This window comes from Rhinoraja longicauda, chromosome 26 (assembly GCF_053455715.1).
Source record: "Rhinoraja longicauda isolate Sanriku21f chromosome 26, sRhiLon1.1, whole genome shotgun sequence".
NCBI classification, from domain to species: domain Eukaryota; kingdom Metazoa; phylum Chordata; class Chondrichthyes; order Rajiformes; family Arhynchobatidae; genus Rhinoraja; species Rhinoraja longicauda.
This window is the reverse complement of record NC_135978.1, coordinates 5,736,049-5,759,677: the sequence shown is the minus strand read 5'-3', so window position 1 is coordinate 5,759,677 and position 23,629 is coordinate 5,736,049. Positions and strand designations below refer to the sequence as shown.

The following is a 23,629-nucleotide window of genomic DNA, read 5'->3' as shown; positions in this document are numbered from 1 at the left end:
ACCCAAGTTCTTTCCCTCTTACTGCTCCTCAGTCAAAAATAAAACATTAAATATAAATCTGAGCATAAAATGTCCAAAGGAAAATATTAACCTTTAAGCTGATATGCAAGTTAGCTACACCAGGATTGTAAAACATGGATTTAGTCCACGTGCTAGTGTGTTAGTCAAAAATAGCATCTTCTTGTAAAGTTAGGCAAATATTTTTTTTAAACTTTGTTTTTCATTATCAATCTCATTTTGTACAGCAGTAAATGCATTTTAAATGTGTTATGCATGTTACAGACTCCAGTGCATTAAACAACTGAGGGGGTTCCAATTCTTTGCAAACGGACAACCATAAAAGATTTTGTGCATTTTGCCATTCAGCATTATAATTTAGCACAAATTTCAACATTCTCAATAACGGCTTCTTGCATTACCAATAAATTAGTTTGGACATTTATTCAAGTCACACATTCCAGCCACTGTATTTATTGACTTTTTTAATAGTTACAGATGAACAGGTTCACTCCATATACAATTACAAGTACAGTTTTTACAGCTTGTATTACAATACTTCACTGCCATATTTACAAAGCACTTATGTACATAAAAATTTTCCAATTCAGTGCAATGTCAATATTTTTTACAAGAATTTACAAAATAAGATGTAATGTAGTTACTCAGATAATTTAATAAATTCTTCAGTTATTAATGATTTAATTTAATAAAAAAGAATATTTTTCAACCATTATATCTATAACAGACTTGTAAGAACACACAATAACAGCAGTAGATTGCACTACTTGCCCTTATTTCAGGATTGTGAGTGAGAGGATGGTTTAAAATACTCATTTCTCACACAATCATTCACTTAGGCATTTTGTTTTAAACTCATGTAGAACATAAAAAGAGGAACAATCCTGGAAACACAAATGAACGTAAAGCTGTAGATTTGTTCGAAACAATGTGCAGTGGTACTTTTCCAGAAGTTTCAAAATACACTAAACTGTTTAATGTTAAGAGCACAAACTCTGCTGTGTAGATAAAGCAAGGCATGATTAATTAGAATGCCAAGCAATGAGGCAGAGTATTTAGCCATCAATTTTGAAGGAAGTTTCAGAACTGTGCAACACTGACTAAAATGACGAAAAAAAATAAAACGAAGACACATATTACATTACATTGTGTTTTCCAATGTTCCCCTTTAGCAGAGCTTAATTAGTAGTCTTTATACATATATATTTAAGACCATCAGAGTAGCTGTGGGATGTTGCAGGATATCAGTAAAAGTCACATTGGGTGGGAATTGCAATCACCTCTAAAGGCAAAACACTGTTCAATCATAGTACCTAACTGCAAACCAAACTCTGTTCCAGTTTCGAATATAGCAAAATAGATCAGGAAATCGTGTGTTTCGGTGAACTAGGATTTGTTTATGCCAAAAAAAACTTCTGTCCAAAAATCCATTGATGTGTACAGAGGCTTTGCAGCTCAAGTAATGACACCGTTAAAAATGCAAACAGATGTTAAATTTAAAACAAGAATCAATTGTTTCCAAAGTAACAGTAATGCGATGCAGGCCTAAACAAAATCATGTGGTATTTAGCAGTGCTGAAAATGCAGGGAGATTTTGATACAACACTATCAAACCTTCAAAATAAGGTTTCTTCAGCTTCATTATAATGAAAATGAACAACCTAAAAATAGTTTAGGATATATTCATAATAAATATGAATTGTTAACAGTACAGAAACTGTCCAGATCAGTGTAGCATTATCCGATTTACAAAATTATTTTAAGGATCACAAGGGTCTACGTTCACATAAATCAGACAAAAATGTGGAAAATTCAAGAAACACAACCCAACTTAGCATTACCTTTTTAAATTGATGCTGTGTAAATTCACTGTTAGTTTTATCAAGAGTTCAATTGGTCATGGCACATATGTTATAATTTTTCAAGATTTTACATTAAAAAATGTATTCTCCTGAATTTGTTTAAAATATTAATGTTCCTACTGCTATGTAACATTAAAAATACAAGCTGAAGTAGTAGTTTAGAAAGGTAACAAATGTAAACTGTGTTTCATGAACTATTCACTCAAAATTCATTCGGGGCAAAAATAGTCTACATGGATAGTTATAACTCTGTTAGAATTAAAATGCTGTAGCCCAAGTTTTAGTACATTTCAATTTCCTCCTGACATGCTACCATTCTGGTCTCGTCAACACAATGTATGAAACCCAAACACTTTTAAGAAAAGGAGGTAGCAGATCATATTGGCTACTGACACAAGTTGCAAAGAGCAACTAGAGAGAGAGACAACAAAAAAAATCAGTATAACCATCTGTTTTCAACTTCTACGTGTTTTTCTTGTGCTTCATAATCACATAAAAGAATTTGCAGAAGCAGCATATTTTGAGCAGAAAACCTGTCCAACCCTGAAATTCTCAACTTGGAGTGTTTTGTTGCCAGTCTTTGAGCAAACACATGGCATCTGGTGAATGGAAGAACACGTTCATTGCAGAATACAGTACTTTTTATAATCAGATTCAAAATCTTCATCCATACTACTAGTGTCTGCCATCTTCTTGCCTTCTGTCTTTGGCAGGAACTGTGCATAATCCACACCTTGTTGCTCATAGAAAAGGATGTAGGCCGAGTCAGTATCAATTTCATCAGGATGCACCTCCTGCAAGAGAGAAACAATTGGGTCCCTTTAATGGCAGGCACAGGAATCAAAGCAAGAGAAAATTCTGAAAAATAAGGCGGGGTGATCTTCCCTTCAAACAAAATATAAAGGGTCATATTATCCAATTAAGCTACTAATTATCAAAGCTTATGGTCCCTGGAAGTGGAGGAAGGTGAAAATTAGAGGACAGTCAGTAAACCTACCTCAACTTTCAACGTAGGTAGAGCTTAATAGTTAGAAAATAAAATCTATATCCATTTATATTTGACAAAAGGTAGTGTATTCTAATAACGACATCTTGGCTGTTTCCAACCCACTCCCGAGTGTCATTCCTCTGAAGTCCACCCACCTCCATGGCTTTTACCTTGAGCTTAATTGTGGTATTACAAAGCCTCACGTTCATGAACCACACTGAACCTCACTGCCCATATTCAATCACAAAGAGATACATTTACATTTTACTCATTGGCAACGCTAAGAAAATTAGGATCTAGTGTCATCTCTTGAGATGGCTGAGGTGAGTGAGCTAAGATGACGTGATCGAGCTAAGATACTTAAAAGGATACACTGTTCACTCAAGTCTCAGCACTTGATTAAGATGTACTGACACGATACTGCTTCATAAACTTACCTTACAGCTACTGTCATTGTAACAGTACCACTTTTCATTGGGGTTTTTGGCATATGTGACATAATGGCCTCCTCCCAAGATTCCCGAATGGCACTAATAAATGTGAAAAACAGTAAAATAGTTTTAATTTTGGGGCCAACACGATTTTAATTACTTTCAATTTATTATGTGTTATCCTTAATTAATTGCAAATGTCACAAATACTTATCTCACGAGAAATACCACTTGGAATATTCAGAAAGGAGTTAACAAAGAAACTAATGGCAACTGAATAACATTTTTATTTTTAGAGTCCACATCTCTACTTAAGCTTTTAACATTTTGTGCAAAGGAAGAACATCTTCTTGGTAACAACTTTCCTACCATGTAAGAGGAACACTGCAGAACTGAGATCATAAAGATGAAATTCATTGAAAATTAACATTACAGAAGGTGGCAATTATTCAGTAAAATAATTCCACTCCTCTTAAATTCATCTTCATGTTAAAAATATATTCCCTTATAATTAGAAACCTCTTAAAGGAAAATACTCTTTTTACTCTGTCATGAAATCTTAATTTTGTATTCCTTGTTTTTTCCTTTGTAACATAGAAAACAACCCAACTTAGGGAGTCTTGTCAAAATTCAAATTCTCCAAGTCTAGCAATACCCTTGAAAATCGCAAACTTAAGAATTTCAGACTTCAAGGGTACAAGATGGCGCCTAAAAGTGCCAGCTCTTCTGTATTGACTCTTGTGGTCTGTTAGTTTACACTCTTATACTTAGAATGATTGTGCCTAATGGAGAGCAGGATTGTCACTGAACTGTATGAAAAAAAAATTGTGCTTATGTATACTTGACCAATAAGCACAATTGAGCCATTGTTGCCTCAGTGGGATTACAACTTAGTATGGTGATTAGAACTACACACTATTCCATCTTTAGCATATTTGATGTTCAATATATTTCCAACATTAATTCAGTCTGAAGGATCTCAACCTGAACCGTCATGCAGATCAGTCTGAAGAAGGATCTCATCCCGAAACGTCACTCATTCCTTCTCTCCCAAGATGCTGCCTAACCCGCTGAGTTACTCCGGCATTTTGTGTCTACCTTCGATTTAAGCCAGCATCTGCAGTTTTTCTCCTGCACATTAATTCCTTGCTTGTTGTCTATGCTCCAGCTAATAAAAGGGCAATATCCAGTCTCGGGTCAACTCTGATTCAGTCTCCATCAACTCTGATGGTATTCCCTTGAGAAAGCATTGCTTTCTCCAGTGTCCAGAAGCCAATACTAGTTAGGGATGCTAACATGATCTGCTTGACCCTAGTCACCCAGAAGTTTCACTTTAATATTCAATAAATTGCTTTAAAAAAGTATTAAATCATGATCGTATTCCTTGCCTATTCACTGAATGTGACTTTGTCTTTTTGGACAGTGCTTTGTTATGTTGTCTAATTATGATAACCTCTTGAACTGGATAATTGGGGGGGGGGGGGGATATTTCTAATCATTAGAAATATCAATTACAGTTATGCAGAAACTTCAATTTTACCGTGCAGTCAGGCAGGAAATTCTGAATACTGGTCAGTAAACTCCAGGTTAGTGAAGTTTATATTTCAACCCTGAACAACTTTTATATTAGAGCTTCCTTCAGACAGTCCTGTACAATCTACTTGTGGATAACTTCAATTTTTTTGTGTATTCAAGAATTTGATAGTTTAAATGACAAGTTATATCTTTGTTCACAAAATGCTGGAGTCACTCAGCAGGTCAGGCAGCATCTCGGGAGAGAAGGAATGGGTGACGTTTTGGGTCGAGACCCTTCTTCAGTCTGAAGAAGGGTCTCGACCCGAAACGTCACCCATTCCTTCTCTCCTGAGATGCTGCCTGACCTGCTGAGTTACTCCAGCATTTTGTGAATACCTTCGATTTGTACCAGTATCTGCAGTTATTTTCTTATACTATTTATATCTTTGTTTTCAATTTCCAAATTGGGCAAATTCACAAGGGAATGGAGTAGATGAAAAATAAAATTAAAATAAAAGGAAATATTGTTAACTAATTTTAAATCTCAGTTTATGCACTACGCATTTTAATACTTGAAAATGACTTTGTTTACTCCATGCAAATGACATGAAATGGCTGATCTTACCGAGATTGCATACAAGTTATATAGAGGCTTCAAACGGACTGAATCTATTTGGTCATCTGCAGATACATCTTCAATTGTGTTGCTTTCACACTCTCCATTAATAATACAACTTCCAAATCCATTCTGCTGTTTGTTGTGACACACTCCATTGACTACAATCAATTCCGTGTTTGGTGTTGCAACAATCTCCGGCCTTACTCCCTCGTTGTCCCCCCCAGAGCAGTCTGCCGTATCACTGTCATCTACGACTTGGTCCAAGTGGGCATTTCTGACATTCTTTGTCTCTAACATCTGATCCACATTACAGTTATTCTCTTTGCTGCCATCCAGGTTTTCTTTACTGTTTGAAAGTTTGTTCTTCCCAAGTTGGGGTAAGCGTAGTCGACCTCTGCTTTTCCCTTGTTTCGGGCTGTTTGTAGGGCTGATGCTTTCGCTTGACAAATTATTCTGATTTTTTCTTCCTGAAGGTGGAGATGCTGAAGTTGAAGACAAAAACTGAAAATAAGCATTTACCCTACCACCAGCAAGTCTCTCTGGTTCATTAAAAGCTTTGATTATGAAAATAAACACAACTTGCTGTAATTGCAAGGCTAAATGAATTATGTGACAATTAATTTCTACAGTAATCCTCTACTTTATTTACATGTGGAACTTGGAACAGAACTGTACAGCACAAGGACAGGCTTTTCAGCCAATAATGTCTGTGCCGAACATGAATCAAGACCCACTCTTATATGCCTGCATATAGTCCACCGCTACACACTCTATCCTGACAAACTGCATCACTGAAATAAAATCTTGCCTTCAAATCAATTTCCTCAAACTAAACTGTGACAAATCCAAAATCATCATCATTGGACCAAAAACGCCCACCAAATCCACCCACAACTTCGACGGTTTCTCAGTATCCACCTCCCCTCACATCCGGAATCTTGGCATCATCTTTGATCAAACCCTCTTCTTCGACAAACACACCAAACACATCACCAAGACAGCCTTCTTCCACCTCAAAAACATCGCCCATCTCCGTCCATCCCTCTCCTCCACAGCTGCAGAAACCCTCATCCACGCCTTCATCACCTCCCGTCTGGACTACTGTAACAGCCTCCTCTATGGTTCACCCTCAAAAATCATCAATAAACTCCAATACATCCAGAACTCCGCTGCCCGTTTACTCACCCAATCCCCGACCCGTGACCACATCACCCCCGTCCTTTACAAGCTCCACTGGCTCCCCATCCCCCCAGAGAATCCAGTACAAAATCCTCCTCATGACCTACAAAGCCCTCCATAAGCTGGCCCCATCCTACCTGACTGACCTCCTCCACAGACACACTCCCACCCGCACCCTGCTGCTGCTAACCTCCTGTCCCCCCCTATCCGGACCAAACTCAGATCCTGGGGGGACAGGGCTTTCTCCATCGCTGCTCCCACCCTCTGGAACTCACTACCTCTAATCATCAGAGACTCCTCCTCACTCACCACATTCAAAACATCACTTAAGACTCACCTGTTCAACACTGCCTTCAACCACTGACCGTCGCTTCTCTTATATCCTTCCTTTTTTTGTTCGTTTATTTATTTATTTTTATGTTTTACTTACTCTGTAAAGCGTCTTTGAGTTTCCAGAAAAGCGCTATACAAATGAAATGTATTATTATAATCCCTCCTGCATAACCATGTGCCTATCGAAAAGCCTGAAATGTCACCATCGTATATACCTCCACCACTACCACTGGCTGCGTATCCTAGGCACCCAGCACTCTGTGTAAAAAGCTTTCCTTGCACATCTTTAAACATTGCCCCGCTGATGCTAAAACAAAGCCATCTATTTTTTGCTATTTCCATTCTGGGGAAAAAGGTTCTAATGGTCTACCCTATATATGCCTCTTATAGAAAACAATCCAAGTCTGTCCAACTTCTCCTTGTCGCTAATGCCCTCTAATCCGGGCCTCATTCTGCTAAGCCTCCTCTGCTCCCTTTCCAAACCGTTCATCTCCTTCCTGTATCGGAGCAAACATACTGCACACTCTGCACCCTATATTCCAATTAAAAACTTTGTAGATTAAAAAAATAGAAATATCCAATAAGGTAAACTGATATTCAAATAACAAACATGATCATAACAAAACAAAACCACATGGTAAAAATGACAAATGTCAAGTACCTTTCAAATTTAAATTGCCTACGTTTACACCAGATTGTACTCCAAGACAGTCACCCGTTACCGATCCATGGATATTCCTCAAATCTGATTTATTCGGTCCTACTTGTGCTGCCTGTTGTTCAGTCTGCTTTGAATCAAGGGGTACCAAAAAGGCACCAGGGTCAAAACCTTCCCGGGGAAATTTAACAATCTTTTGCGATTTAATCCAGCGACCATTAACAAACTGGAATCTTTTCAAGTGAATTATCTGTCAATAAATAAAATGCATAGAACCCAGTTAGTCTATAAGTTTATTTTTAATTTGTGAATCCTTTTAGATCTAGGAACTTAAATTTCTTATTGCTCAAAAATAATACACTAAATTATCAATTTGCATTTACTTTGAAGCCTGACTGATAATCATAATAATAATGTGTGCCTTTTCCGGTTCTCAGAACATCGTTTTGCATGCACCATTTACCAAATGATAATTTAAAATAAAATTACATTATAGAAATCAAAGGCTTTGAACAAAATTACTTTTGCTTTTTACAGTGCCCTCCATAATGTTTGGGACAACAACCCATCATTTATTTATTTGCCTCTGTGCTCCACAATTTGAGGTTTGTAATAGAGAAAAAAAAATCACATGTGGTTAAAGTACACATTATCAGATTTCATTAAATGCCATTTTTATACATTTTGGTTTCACCACGCAGAAATGACAGCAGTGTTTATACAGTCCCCCAATTTCAAGGCACCATAATGTTTGGGACACATGGCTTCACAGGCATTTGTATTTGCTCAGGTGTATTTAATTGCCTCCTTAATGCAGGTATAAGAGAGTGCTCAGCACCTAGTCTTTCCTCCAGTCTTTTTGTCACCTTTGGAAACTTTTATTGCTGTTTATCAACATGAGGACCAAAGTTGTGCCAATGAAAGTCAAAGACGACATTATGAGACTGAGAAACAAGAATAAAACTATGAGAGACATCAGCCAAACCTTAGGCACACCAAAAATCACCTGTTTGGAACATCATTAAGAAGAGAGCACTGGTGAGCTTACTAATCACAAAGGGACTGGCAAGGCCAAGGAAGATCTCCAAAGCTGATTTCAGAAGCATTCTCCCTATAATAAAGAAAAATCCCCAAACATCTGTCCGACAGATCAGAAACACTCTTTAGTAGTCAGGTGTGTATTTGTTAATGACCACTGTCCGCAGAAGAATCATGAACAGAAATACAGAGGCTACACTGCAAGATGCAAACCACTGGTAAGCCGCAAAAATAGGATGGCCAGGTTACGGTTTGCCAAGGTACTTAAAAGAGAACCGCAGTTCTGGAAAAAGGTCTTGTGGCCGGATGAGACAAAGATTAACTTATCTCAGAGTGATGGCAACAGCAAAGTATGGAGGAGAGAAGGAACTGCCCAAGATCCAAAACATACCACCACATCTGTGAAACAAGGTGGTGGGGGTGTTATGGCCTGGGCATGTATGGCTGCTAAAGGTATTGGCTCATTTATCTTCGTTGATGATACAACTGCTGATGGCAATAGCATAATGATTTCTGAAGTGTATAGACACATCCTCCAGTCTTTCTGTCACCTTTGGAAACTTTTATTGCTGTTTATCAACATGAGGACCAAAGTTGTGCCAATGAAAGTCAAAGACGACATTATTGACAATGAAAGCCAAAGACACATCCTATCTGCTCAAGTTCAAACAAATATCTCAAAACTCATTGGCTGGCGGTTCATTCTACAGCAAGACAATGATCCCAAACATACTGCTAAAGCGACAAAGGAGTTTTTCACAGCTAAAAAATGATCAGTTCTTGAGTGGCCAAGTCAATCACCCAATGTGAACCCAATTGAGCATGCCTTTCATATGCTGAAGAGAAAACTGAAGGGGACTAGCCCCCAAAACAAACACAAGCTAAAGATGGCTGCAATACAGGCCTGGCAGAGCATCACCAGAGAAGACACCCAGCAACTGATGATGTCCATGAATCGCAGACTTCAAGCAGTCACTGCATGCAGAGGATAAGCAAAAAAATACTAAAACATGACTACTTTCATTTACATGACATTGCTGTGTACCAAACATTATGGTGCCCTGAAATGGGGGGACTATGTTTGAACTCTGCTGTCATTTCTACATGGTGAAACCAAAATGTATAAAGATGGCCTTTATTAAAATCTGACAATGTGCACTTTAACCACATGTGATTTTTTTTTCTATTACAAATCTCAAATTGTGGAGTACAGAGGCAAATAAATAAATGATGTGTCTTTGTCCCAAACATTATGAAGGGCACTGTATATTTACAGTATAAATATGTTATTTAAGTCTGCCAGAGCTCAACAAAAACAAGATCTTTTATTCTCAGTACCAAGATTGGTGGAAGCCTCCAGAGATCAAGTTTCTTTGTTGCCAGGCGATGAGTCTTGCATTTGGAGCAATAATACAGCTCGTCCTCGCCCAATTCCTCCTCGCTTGTGAAACCCCGGAGGCAGCTGTCCAAATTAATAGGCTCTGCTTGTGCTCGCCGACTCTGCTCAACACTTTCATGCTCCTCACATATCTGACAATTAAAGACAATTATAATGCATAATTAATCCTGGTCTCCATGCAGCATCTTTGAGCAGCATGGCTGTCTACATGAATGTTGTGCTAGCACATGCATTTTCTGTGAGGAGTTGTTAATATAGACAATTAGAAATACAAAAAAATTAAAGAAAATATGAAAAAACGTCTACCACCATGTAAAATTGCTGCAGATTGAGTAAAATACTTACCCTCTCTTGTGAAGTCTGATATCGGAGGTGCAAAGCAGTTGGATCCCAGTCAATGGCTATATAAGCATTCCCAACACTCGCTCTTTGATCGTTACATTCAATTTTGCACCCTCGGCAAAATCTACAGCGGGACAAAAAAAGTTCAAGCATTGTAAAAATGAGGAAATATAATACTGGTGCCACTTCTATAAAAGATTCATGTAAATTAACAGCAAGAATGTCTATGGATTATTAAATATTTTCCGTATTCTTTATTTTAGCGAGCAAAATACTTGGTACCTTTTTGAAAAATTGCACAATTTCTTTCTTATTTTTAATATTTTATTATCTCCTGCACATAATGGTAGACAGTTGGTTGTAAGCAATTCACCAATCTTGCTCCAAAGTGATTTAGTGACTTCACTTCGTCAAATTCCTTCCGCAGATATCAGGGGTCCTACTGATAGGGCAATGACTACTTAAAAATGACAATTTGTCTACTGAGCAGATGTCATACAAGGCTGGGGCTGCAGTCAATATTATTTTTTGTGAAAGTGCAAAATTAATTGACTGAACACTTGGTTAAGACCTTAATATAATCATGTTTTCAATGATCATAGAAACATAGAAAATAGGTGCAAGAGGAGGTCATTTGGCCCTTCGAGCCAGCACCGCCATTCATTGTGATCATGGTTGATTGTCCACAATCAATAACCCGTGCCTTCCTTCTCCCCATATCCCTTGATTCCACTAGCCCCTAGAGCTCTATCTAACTCTCTCTTAAATCCATTCAGTGATTTGGCCTCCACTGCCCTCTGTGGCAGAGAATTCCACAAATTCACAACTCTCTGGGTGTAAAAGTTCCTTCTCACCTCAGTTTTAAATGGCCTCCCCTTTATTCTAAGACTGTGGCCCCTGGTTCTGGACTCGCCCATCATTGGGAACATTTTTTCTGCGTCTAGCTGGACAGTCCTTTTATAATTGTATATGTTTCTATAAGATCCCCTCTCATCCTTCTAAACTCCAGTGAATACAAGCCTAGTCTTTTCAATCTTTACTCATATGACAGTCCCGCCATCCCAGGGATCAATCTCGTGAACCTACGCTGCACTGCCTCAATTACAAGGATGTCCTTCCTCAAATTAGGAGACCAAAACTGTAACACTTCATAAAACACTTGCTAATCTTGCAAGGTCTTCATTGCAACTGACAAAAAGGAACTAGCTAAGTCTTCTCCTTACCTGTACCATGAACACCACGAACAGGAATTTCCATCTTTATGAACAACTCGAAGAGTGAATGGATATTGATAGCCCATACTGTCATCACTAGAATATAGATACACAAAATATTAACCTTGAGAAAGGACATACATCAAATGGATTAAAAAGTTTACAGCATAAATGAAAAGATCACCAAACAAGAATTTCTAAAGATGCGCCAGGAAAGAACATTTTAAAAAAGGGTAACTAAATATCTGTGACAGTCGTAAAATGGAACAGATCATGTTAAAAATAACCGAGGGAATAGTTTACCCGAATTGAACCTACAAGGACATTAAATAAAATTAAACAAACTGACATTTGTTGATGTACCTGCGTGTCCTTAACTCCAAGTGCTTCTAAGCTAATTACAACAAGCAGAACCTATTTTGACAACGTGGCTAACTGCTTGCAATCAGTGTGGGAATGAACTGATCCAGATTTTGTCATTAATCTAGGCAGATATGGCTGTCAATTTATACATCCTGGATCTCAAATTGTCCAGGAAAGTGGTTTTTATTCTGCCAACTTTGAATGAGGTATTCATGTTTAGTTTAGTTTGTTGTCAAGTGTACAGAGGTATAGTGAAAAGCTTTTATGTGGACCAGGGCAATAGGAAACTTTAGAATTGTAGCACTGTTACTTCAGTCTAGATTATATGTCCATGTTTTTGAAGTTGGGCTTGTATCACACTCTTCTGATTTCCAAGGAAGAGTCATAGAATCAGACAGCACAGAAACAGGCCTTTCAGCCCAACTTGTCCATGCCGACAAAAGTTGATAACTTTGACAATGATGAGGCTAATTGTATAGACTTTCCATTGCTTCTTGTTGGCTACAGCGAACTTGCCTAATATTGTCGTGGTAGGCCTCAATGTAAAAATTAATATAAATCACAATGTTATTTGCAGACATTCAATGAATGAGTTGGGCTAAAGTTGTCCGACTATGACTCTGTTTGTGACTGCTTTGTTGGAGATCAATAATAACAGGACTGTTTTCTGCCAAATGCAAAATCCAGCCCCAAAATCCAGCAAAGGCCGTATCAAAAATCCTGAAGCACCCTAAAATTGATTTTTTAAAATTCAATATATTCTTGTGCCAATCACTTGTATCATCATTTATTTTGCAGTAACATGAATTTAATTGACAACGTGACAGTTCTAGAGAAAATATTAACTTGGTACTTAATGGAACACATACCAGCAAGGAAAATTGTACATGAATAATATTTGCACAGCACCAGTTATGCATAACTCAGAATTGATGTTTGCTCCACCATGCAAGTCAAAATGCTGCCAGGAATCAATGGATATTAGTTCCCTACAAAACTATCATGGGAGCCAGGTACTGGCCTGCCAAACCACCACAATCATTCCAGCACAACGTCATAGAATAAAATCCAATCTCATTAGAAATGTTCTTACACTGCAAGTAGCATTTACATACTCTGTGGAACTTGTATCATCTTTTACACACACTGTGGAAGAAATATTAATTACGATCTGCACTGACCAGTCTTGAGCATGGTTGCTGGCTTCTTGAGGTGGCAAAGGACTGGCAAGTCGTGAAACCTGTATCCATACAGCATCGTAGAGGTCCTTCTTGCGAGTATGTATGGTGCAGGGCACAATAAGTGGCATACCGAATAAACTGGGGCGATTTTTCTGAGAGGACAGAAAATACAATTCTGTCCGCATCTGTGCAAAAGATAAATAATTTATATTACAATCCATAATACTCATGAAACAAAGATCAAAAAGATTCCAGCGTACAGATAATAAAAGAAATAGACACAAAATGCTGGATTAACTCAGTGGGTCAGGTAGGATGTCTGGGGAAAAGGAATAGGCGACGTTTCAGGTCGAGACCCATCATCAGACTCTGAAAGAATATTATTAACATCTTAGAGGGATGAACTGCACCAAACAATTCCTAGGTTTGCAATGGTCAATCATATTTTGACAATGATATAACCCTGTTTCTAATTCTCATTTTCCATTCATATTCTTTAAATACTCTCCATTACTTCAGCACAATCGAAAGCCGTGTTGAATAGATCAAACTCCATATTTTTACATTTTGAAGTCATAATTTCTTTGATGTATACGAAAAGTAGATTACATTTAGAAATTATAATAAAGGTAATTTAAATTTTGAATAGCCGTTTTGAACCACTACATTACCATTTTTCTGTGAACTGCAATAATGTATCCTATGAATGGACTGTCATTAAGCCCTGGCAGGTGTCCATTGGGGAGGCCATTGGAGATGCTCTTCTCATTGTCAGCTGGCACTTCTGTGCTGGGAATTCCATTTGGAATCAGGTTTGGCTTCATTGGATTTGCGTTCGAAGACTGGTTATGCAGTCCATTACCTATTGGCACCTGGGAGGAATCTTATAAATAGAAAAAAAACTATGCTTTAATAAATAATGCAAAATGATTTCAAAATATATTGTAGACAAACATTATCTTGTGTTATTTATGTTTTATGGGGCAATCAAAACTGATTATATAAGACATTGCTCCAAATTCTTTTCACTGCCTTGGGGGAATAATTAGTGTAACAAAAGAGTTATTTCTCATAGTAGACTAATGTTTAAAGTGCTGGTGTAAAATCTCAACTGCGCTGTTCACAGTCATATTAACCAAAGTCAAAAGCAGATTACTAGGGGGAGAAAGAGATTCATTCTCTGATAAAATCCAGATCTGAAAGTTTCAAGAATGACTGTACTGTATGAGGTGACCATGTATGATCTTCGCTATGTTATCAGGGATGCTAAGGGAGGTTTCCAAAATAAGCTCAATTCATTTAACCAGATGCTAGACAAGCATGGCAAAGACTGAATACAATCACCTGCTCAAGCTGAAATTGGGGCGATCTCCAGCAATGATATACCTTGATCAATGAACTAAAAATAGGCCCTTTTTGAACAGGCTAATAAAATTCCAACTGCGCAGGTCACCCCATCTCCCCCTGACTCTGTCCCTTACGTTTCAGTTGCAGTAGTCAGATCTGCTTTAATGAGGGTAAACTCTCAGAAAACATCTGGCCCAGATAGAGTCCCTGGACAGGTTCTGAAATCAACCTTGACTGGCCATAGTCTTCGTCCTTAGAAAATTTTATTCTAGCCCAATCTCCATTCTCAAAGCACCATATTTCTCAATCTACTTTCACCAATAAACTCAGAGACCAACCTCAGTTCAATGGGGAATGGAAAAGATCATGCAGAAGCTAACTTTTACTCTTAAGTGAGATGCTAACCTGAAACTACATTAAATAATAATATGCATGCTAAACATTAATAGCATGTTGTAAACCAGCATCAGCAGTCACACAACAAATGGACTAAATCAATTAAAGCTCCACGCTTGCCAAATTTAGTCATGAATCATCACCAATGCTCACATGGCTGAGTGTCAGTCATGGTTTAACCACCAGAGGAGGCTGTCCATAAAAATCTCTTTCCATGATGGTGGCACCCGGTATGATAACACAAAAGATGAGCACAAGTGATTATTTACAGCCCTCGGGACCACGATGAGCCCTCACTTCCATCCCCTCATCCTCCCTCCATTTTCACCTCCTTGCCTTCATCCCTCCCTCTCATCCCTCCCTTCCTCCATCCCCACCTCCCTCCCTCCCTCCACCCTCATTATTTGCAGCTCAAAGTGCAAATGGGGTAATCTATCTCAGTCTTCTGAGGCTCGATATCCCAAAATATGGTCTTCAGCCAATTTGAGCCATTTCAAGATAAAGTATGTCTAGTTCTTGCTGCCCATGGGCATGGAATATGTGCAGTTGCTGCAAATGGAAACTAATAATGTACAATCAGTAGTGAACATAATCAAGGATGAGTCTCAACCTGGTCACTCCCTCTTCTCCCCTCTCCCATCAGGCAAAAGGTACAGAAGTGTGAAAACACACACCTCCAGATTCAGTTTCTTCCCAGCTGTTATCAGACAACTGCACCATCCTACCAACAACTAGAGCGTGGTCCTGAGTTACGATCTACCTCATTGAGGACCCTCGGAATATCTTTAATTGGACTTTACCTTGCACTAAACATTATTCCCCTTATCATGTATCTGCAACGGTGGGCGTCTCAATTGTAATCATGAAGAGCCTTTCCGCCGACTGGTTAGCATGCAACAAAAAGCTTTTCAATGAACCTTGGCACACATGATAATAAACTAAACTAAACCATTGCTGACTTTATGTTGGAGGGAAGGAGAACACTCTAATGTCAAATAACAATAGTTATATTAATTCAAACCTGCGTAAAGTTGAAAGTTGCAGGATATGGTAACATTTTTCAGCATTTCCACTAACCCATATGTTTAATACCTACAATTTATCCACGTGCACAACTACACCGACACGTATTCAATGGACTATTACCTGTCTCTACAGGAGAGGTGGCAGGGGTTGGTGATCCTGGAACAGGGATTTCAAAAGCACAAAGGTAACCATTTGCTGACAGCCGTACTTTCTGGTTATCCTGAGGAAAATTCTGATATAAAAAAATAAAAATTCATCATTGGATTTGTTACTGCTTGATTAAGATTTCTATTAATTTTGACGACTGTAATGTTTTTAAATAGCAAAGACAGAAGTTGTGCATGTTCAATTATTACTTTGTCAAATTTATAACTACTCTTCAGAATACACTTCTTTGAAAGTGAAAATTATCCCTTGAATTTCTCAAGTTGTCTTGTAATCAACTATAATCAGCTGAAGGATGACATCCCAATTAGAGGTGCAAATTTTGAGAGGATTACATTAAGCATTTAAATCTTAGTTTCAACCAATCAAGAAGCACAGACATTCTGTACAGGGCCCTAGTGAGACCGCACCTGGAATACTATGCGCAGTTTTGGTCTCCAAATTTGAGGAAGGATATTCTTACTATTAAGGGCGTGCAGCGTAGGTTTACTAGGTTAATTCCCGGAATGGCGGGACTGTCATATGTTGAAAGACTGGAACGACTAGGCTTGTATACACTGGAATTTAGAAGGATGAGAGGGGATCTTATCGAAACGTATAAGATTATTAAGGGGTTGGACACGTTAGAGGCTGGAAACATGTTCCCAATGTTGGGGGAGTCCAGAACCAGAAGGCAGTGGAGGCCAATTCTCTGAATGCATTCAAGAGAGAGCTAGATAGAGCTCTTAAGGATAGCAGAGTCAGCGGGTATGGGGAGAAGGCAGGAACTGGGTACTGATTGAGAATGATCAGCCATGATCACATTGAATGGCGGTGCTGGCTCAAAGGGCCGAATGGCCTACTCCTGCACCTATTGTCTATTGTGAAGGAAATACAATACCAGTCTTTAGGGAGCTGTACAATCATATGACTGTTTCTGCCGAAGAGGATACTCACTTTTATATTGGATCCATGAACCTCTCCCAGCAAGATCTGCTCCGAATTCTGTCCACACAAATCACTTAGTTGTTTTTTCAAACCAGTATATTTCTCATCTACATTCAATCGTAAACCATATCGGACTGGCGTTGAACCATCTAATTTGATAACTGAAAAAGAGAACATTTCTTCTCATCACATCAGCATAACTTTTGCCAGTATTAAATAGTTAGCGGCATCACTAATCTTTTCCTTCAACAATATGTTACTCTGTTCTGAGGACTAAATGAAAAAAAAGCACATTTTACTTCAGGCATTAAAAAAAAGTGGAGACCAGTTCTTAAGCCATTTATCCTTTGTTGTTTATGTTTAGGTTTATTATTGTCACATGTACCGAGGTACAATGAGAAGCATTATTCTGCATGCTATCCAATCAGATCAGATATTTTGTATGTTGTCACCCTTGGGATTCAATCCGGAATTCAGCTATTTCAGATAATTAGCATTTCTAACTGTAAAGTTGTAATGCAAGGTCATCCAACCGTAATATTTATTCAGTTCCTATCTAAGATGTTGCCAGACCTGCTATGTGCTTTCAGTGTTTTCCTTTATTCCAACAATTGCGGTGTTCTGCATCGCACAATACCAGCAAGGTTTTCATTTCTCTAACTGCCCTCACTCATATTCCTATGTTTCTACTCCTACAGGTAGTTCAGCTATTATCTAGATATAATTGCTTTCAGTGCAATTACCTGGGCAATCTTGATCGCTATCTAACCACAGACATGATTGTTGCTTCACTCGCCACCCATCCTCCTCTCTACATTATCAGACGCACTTATTTTGTCGCTTTTCCAGGCATAATGAAATGTCACAGATCTGAAATATTAACAGTTTCTCCCTCCACAGGCACTGCCTGTCCTGGTGAGTACCACTAGCATCTTGTTTTTATTGCAAAAAAATACTTCAAGCATCATGGACAGGAAGACCGTTATCAGTCTATTTAACCGCAAACCACTTAGGATCATCTTTAAAAGCAATAACAAGAAACTAAACGTCCTTCATCTCTGGCTGCAAAAATGCCCCAATTTCCAACATCAGAACATCAACACTTTGCATACCCATTTCTCAACTTTAAAAGATGCAAGTTGAATAATTAAACTCTGGTAGTTTTGTGTAGCAAGTCTATATATACCCAAGGAAATTGGTCTGAATTTGATCAAGGTAAACATTAGCTGAATAAATAATTTTATTCCAGGTTGGCAACACAGTACTGCTTTTAAATACGTTGAGCTACCATGCTGGCTAAATATTCATAATTTGATTTTTTTAAAAGGCAGTAGAATTATTAGAAATATTTAATCCAAATATTGAGGGAGGTGGAACAGTGAAACAGACTATCAAGACGGCTTTTCTGGCAGTTCTATGGTTTTGAACCATTTTTTTTTATTGGGAAGCCATAGCAACCATATCATTGTATCGAGTAGGAAGACCTAGTAAACAGGGCACAGTAAAAATAAATTTATGTAATCATTTTTTCAGTTCATAGGCATCACTGGCAAGGCCAGCATGTACTGTCCATCCCAAATTACTGTTGGAAAAAGTAGGAAAGAACTGCAAATGCTCGTTTATACCAAAATATCGCCTATTCTTTTTCTCCAGGGATCCTGGGTGATCTGCTGAGTTACTCCAGCATTTTGTGTCTACCCTTGAAAAAGCATTGGTTAATCATGTTATACGACAGACCTTCTGGTGAAGGTTCTCCAACAATCCGGAAGGGTGGCAAGTTCTGGCATTTAGACACAATGATCAATAGAGATTACCAAGACATGAAGGGAACCTGCAGGTAGTTTTGTTTCCATTGTCCCTCATATGTCAGGAGCTGTTGTAGCAGTAGCCTGGGTAAATAACTAGATTACATTTTATAATCAGTACAGATTGGAGCCACTGAGCACAGCAGTGAAGAAAATGTGCATTTAGGTGATGCTTGCGATTATCAAATGAACTGCTTTATCAAATTTGATCATAATTAGTGTTTCATTCTTCTAGGCTAGTGGAAAGTATTACTCATGTTCCTGATTTTGTACATGGTAAAGGTTTTGGAATTTTAAGAGATTAGTTATTCGCCACAGAATTCACCTTCTTTGTCGCCAGAAAATTTGATGTCCTGGACCAATTGAAGGTTTGGTGGAAAATCAGCAAAGGATCTTGAAAGTCAAAGTTAGATGGTTGGGCCTCTGTTGTTGACCTTCATTGCCCAGTACGTTTGAGGTGCGAATGTCATGCCAATTGTCAGCCCTTGCTCAAATGTTGTCTAAAATGGTTTCATTTTCTAAGGAGTTGCGAATATTGTGTAATCAGCAGTGACCATCCGAACGTCGAACCCTCTGAATAAAAATGTATTGATTGTGCAAGGATGGCGAAAGACTGGAATAAATGGAGAAAAGTGTTCTACAGCAAAGGTGCCCTAGTGGTGGGTACTATCATATGATTAAGGTGACATACTTAAGAAAACTAAGAATATATTCTTTGTGGCATATTTTACAATTTGTGCATTTATGAATGTAGATTTTGGGGAAATACTGATTTTAGCTTTTCCTCCAAATTCATAAAATATGCAGATTGTAAAAATTCAAAACATTTCAATACCTGAAAAGATACTTTGGATATCAATGTCAATTTCCTCAGTAATATGAAAAAACCCCCAACCATTTTATGTACTGACAAACCTGTTATTTCTAGGTGTAGATAGCTATCCATTGGCAGAGGCAAGGACAAGAAGTTAAATGGATCAAACCGAACACTGATGTGACCACACGTTTTACATTTAACTTGCGATTTTAGTTGTCCATGAAACAGGTCAACAACAATTGATTTATTTCTCCTCAAGTGATTGTCCCATGCCTAAAAGGGTAAGAAAAATGAGAGGGCAATGTTTACCATTGGCAATGAGATAGCAGGTATCTTGTGTGGCTTTTAAAACACTCAGCCTTAAAGTACACTATATGCATTAAAATATTCATCATTTTTCTTCAAAGCAAAACTCAGAAGAATCAAATTTGCTAACAGTACATCTGAAAAAATAAGTACTCAAAAAGGATACATTAACATGAATATTTCATTGAGACATTTTTGATTTAGGTATTGAATGATTGAAAAACTGCTAGTCATATTAATTATCAGAATAAGCAATTAAAAAAATGCCTGCTGATTATACACAGCAAGAAACCCGGAATTATAGTTCATAATTCATAATGTTTCACGCAATTAAATGGGCAGTATGATTTCTGAGCAGGGTTCCAGTAGTTCTTACTGCAATTATTTCTGTGCAATAAACTGGAATACTTCAAATTAAAATATGGTCTGACTCCATTCCAATCTTCACCCACATTCATTTCTGTGATGCACGTGACAACATATAGTTTTCAGCAGAACACCATCATTATGAAATTGCTGAAGAATTTCTATGTATTTTCAAAGGAAAAGATGCACTTTTTTTCCTATTTTTCTCTTGACTATATGATTAGATGGGAAAGAACCAAATTGCAAAGGGCTTTCTGATGATCAAAAAAGTGGGGGAAAAAATCAAGTTTGGAAATTACCCATTTAAAAATAGACAGACTTATCAATTTACGGCAAATCAAACCTGCAATCTTCAGCTTAGTAATACAAACACCCAAATTCAAAAGATTCTTAAGACATCATATTCACCAGGATATGCTTTGATTGTACAGAATTTTCAAACAGAAATACACTGACCTCTGCTGCGACTTCAAAATCTGGACGGCCATCGCTATCCTTTAGCTCCACGTAAGGCTTCTCGTGAACTCTGTTGAGGTCTTCATGGAGACCATCCAACAAGAACGCGAGAAGCTCCTGAGAGTCCTGCTGCTGAAAACCATTAAATCTTGGAGCATACTTTGCTATCGTCCACTAAAATAAAACAAAATAAAATTTAATGTTGGCAAAGAGCAAACAAAGTACCATTGATATTATTATTTCATATTGTCCTCTCTTCCTTTCCAACCCCATCCCTCCACAAATGTCCCTAAGCACTAAGGCTTTCCATTTAACATTATTTTTTTCTGGTTTGTAATGTCAAATCTGTTAATTAGATATCAGTTCTTGATTTTTACCACCATCAAGTGAGGAATAACTGCAAACAGGTTAAAAATCAATTAATTTTTCTCATCAATTCCACAATATAATAAATTTGCAAATATAAACACATTAAATTCAATACATACTGATTTAATTACTAACATAAATGGGTTTATTCCAATAAATATTTTATATTACTATATACCCTACCCTGAGTTTAAGTGGTGCTATATTCTTCTGAGTTCCACTCCACAACTCTTGGATAAGATCCCCATAGCACTTAGCCATATGACCCTTCATTCCTAATGGGTTAGCCCTGTAATAAATCACACATGCAGCAAGTTACTTATGGTCAAAAGTTAAGAATGTTTTATTGTCTTATGTCCCGAAACGTATTAATGAAATTCTTACTTATAGCAGTACAACAGGTTGTAAACACAGTACTCAACAGATAATTTAAATAAACAAAAAGAAAATGTTCAATCTAAAAAAATAACATGGTGCAAAAAAACCAACCCAAAGTCCCTACTGCAACCCATGAAATTCATAGTTCAGAGTGTAGGTGGAGTTCAGAGTGTTTAATAGCCTGATAGTTGGTGCGACAAAGCTGTTTTTGAACCTGGATGTTACATTCCTCCCGATGGCAGGGGTGAAACGCGAGCATGACCAGGATGGTGTGGGTTCTTGATGATGCTGGCTGCCTTTTTGAGGCAGCGCCTTCTATAGATTCCCTCGATGGTGGGGAGGTCATAACAAATTATAAGAATAGGTTATAACTAGTCTTAGTTATAGCAAACTAAACAAGGCTATCTATTCTCTATGCCATGAATATATTACATGGACATCCAATTAAAAGACAGGTGTAATTTGTTATTTTAGGGGCAACTATTCATTTTTAGTTGACAAAACATTATTTTATTCCTGTTGGGTATACATAAGGTAGCTAAATGGGCTTACGTTTAGTTCAAGTTTAATTTTGGCAGCATCCAATAGTTTCTTCAATATGAATATGTTAGTATTTTTTTTAAAGAAACATGAAGGTCATTCATTGACTTTAATGATTCAACTCCATACCATTAATCAAGAAACATGAATATAACGTAACCAATGTGAGGTATGTGCATAAATCAGGTGGTCGTGCTGCACTATCAAGTAAGAAGTAAATCTGCTCTGCGTCACATAAATTGATAAAGCATGGAAAGGCTAAAACAGTGAAGTTCCTTGACCACAAGTAAACTCGGAATGTAGCAAGATGATCCTTTAAAAGCTATAAACAACATTATTCCCTACTTTGAATACCAAAAGAGAATAGGGCTTTCAAAACCTGTTCATCTTACAATGAAAATTTAAGGACAGTTTTAAAGATAACATACAAACTACAATTTTATCTGAGATTTGTGTATTTGTCCTCGAGTTCCAAAACACTGCATTGAAAACAGGTATTTGAAAATTATATTTATTAATTCATTTGTTGTTATTATGTATCATGTAGGCAGGTACTAAATACATTTGGACAGGTACATGGATAGCAAAGGGTTAGAAGGATATGGGCCAAATGCGAGTATAAATCGGACATTTTTGGTTGTTATGGGCTGGTGGGCCCAAAGGACCAGTCTCTGCTGTATAACTATGAATCATACAGCTGAATAATATGCGTTTCATCTTTTTTCTAATTCCGAAGGAAAATTAGCTAGATCTTTGTACTAATAATATAACAGTTGAAAATCTGGGTATGATTTGACAAGGAAAAAGAAAACCAGATGGCTGGCATTGTCTTTGGAACAAATGAATCCTTAAGAATTTCATACTGAGCAAACAGCTTTATTCTAGCATATGTGGAGAATATTAAAATTAGGAATATTTAAGTGCTATTAAAAGTTATCAATATGCCACTGTTGATCATTATGACAGTTTAATGTGTGCATTCATGAATAATGTTGTTTTGAATTAATGGCGCAAGACTAAATCTAATATAAATTATCTATAAATAGAATCCTGTCGTATCCTTTCAGCGTGTAGGAAAGAACTGCAGATGCTGGTTTAAATCAAAGGTAGACACAAAACACTGGAGTAACTCAGCAGGACAGGCAGCATCTCTGGAGAGAAGGAATGGGGGGGGGTCTCGACCCGAATCGTTACCCATTCCTTTTCTCCAGTATTACTTTCAGCAATTAATCAGCACTCAAAAATATAATCGACAGCTCTCCTCCAAAAAGAGTTACCAAGATCACCATTGCCTCAAAATATTGATGACCAATATTTATATTTAACCAAGTTCAAACCAAAACAGATAATGCAATGAAAGTACAAAATAATTGTTGATGGACAGTAGCCACACAGTAAAAATGTTCATGCAGTTAATCACAACTCCAGCAGATTCTGAAATAAGTGGGGTGGCAAAAGTAGCCAAATTACAGCACAGAATGAAGTGACCTAATACAAACCAAACCCCATCACATTGCCAAATCATGATATGCATTTAAGCCACTCTGAATAACACTAAATAGAAGCCACATATATTAATTATATTTTGTGC

At 37.5% G+C, this 23,629-nt stretch overlaps 1 protein-coding gene across 2 annotated transcripts in view; it reads right to left on the bottom strand.

The window, feature by feature from the left end:
• Window positions 1–438: 438 nt before the first annotated feature.
• usp32 (ubiquitin specific peptidase 32) overlaps window positions 439–23,629 on the bottom strand; it is a 109,358-nt gene continuing 86,167 nt past the window's right edge. For both annotated transcript variants that reach the window (XM_078422063.1, XM_078422062.1), the window contains exons 21-34: window positions 21,304–21,409; window positions 20,752–20,925; window positions 19,722–19,896; window positions 17,011–17,162; window positions 16,030–16,141; window positions 13,812–14,023; window positions 13,141–13,325; window positions 11,606–11,692; window positions 10,386–10,506; window positions 9,980–10,171; window positions 7,607–7,853; window positions 5,440–5,915; window positions 3,306–3,398; window positions 439–2,674 (exon numbers count right to left, since the gene is read on the bottom strand). In XM_078422063.1, the coding sequence (XP_078278189.1) occupies window positions 2,501–2,674; window positions 3,306–3,398; window positions 5,440–5,915; window positions 7,607–7,853; window positions 9,980–10,171; window positions 10,386–10,506; window positions 11,606–11,692; window positions 13,141–13,325; window positions 13,812–14,023; window positions 16,030–16,141; window positions 17,011–17,162; window positions 19,722–19,896; window positions 20,752–20,925; window positions 21,304–21,409 (2,506 nt within the window). In that variant the 3' untranslated portion in view covers window positions 439–2,500. The remainder of the gene's footprint in view (window positions 2,675–3,305; window positions 3,399–5,439; window positions 5,916–7,606; window positions 7,854–9,979; window positions 10,172–10,385; window positions 10,507–11,605; window positions 11,693–13,140; window positions 13,326–13,811; window positions 14,024–16,029; window positions 16,142–17,010; window positions 17,163–19,721; window positions 19,897–20,751; window positions 20,926–21,303; window positions 21,410–23,629) is intronic.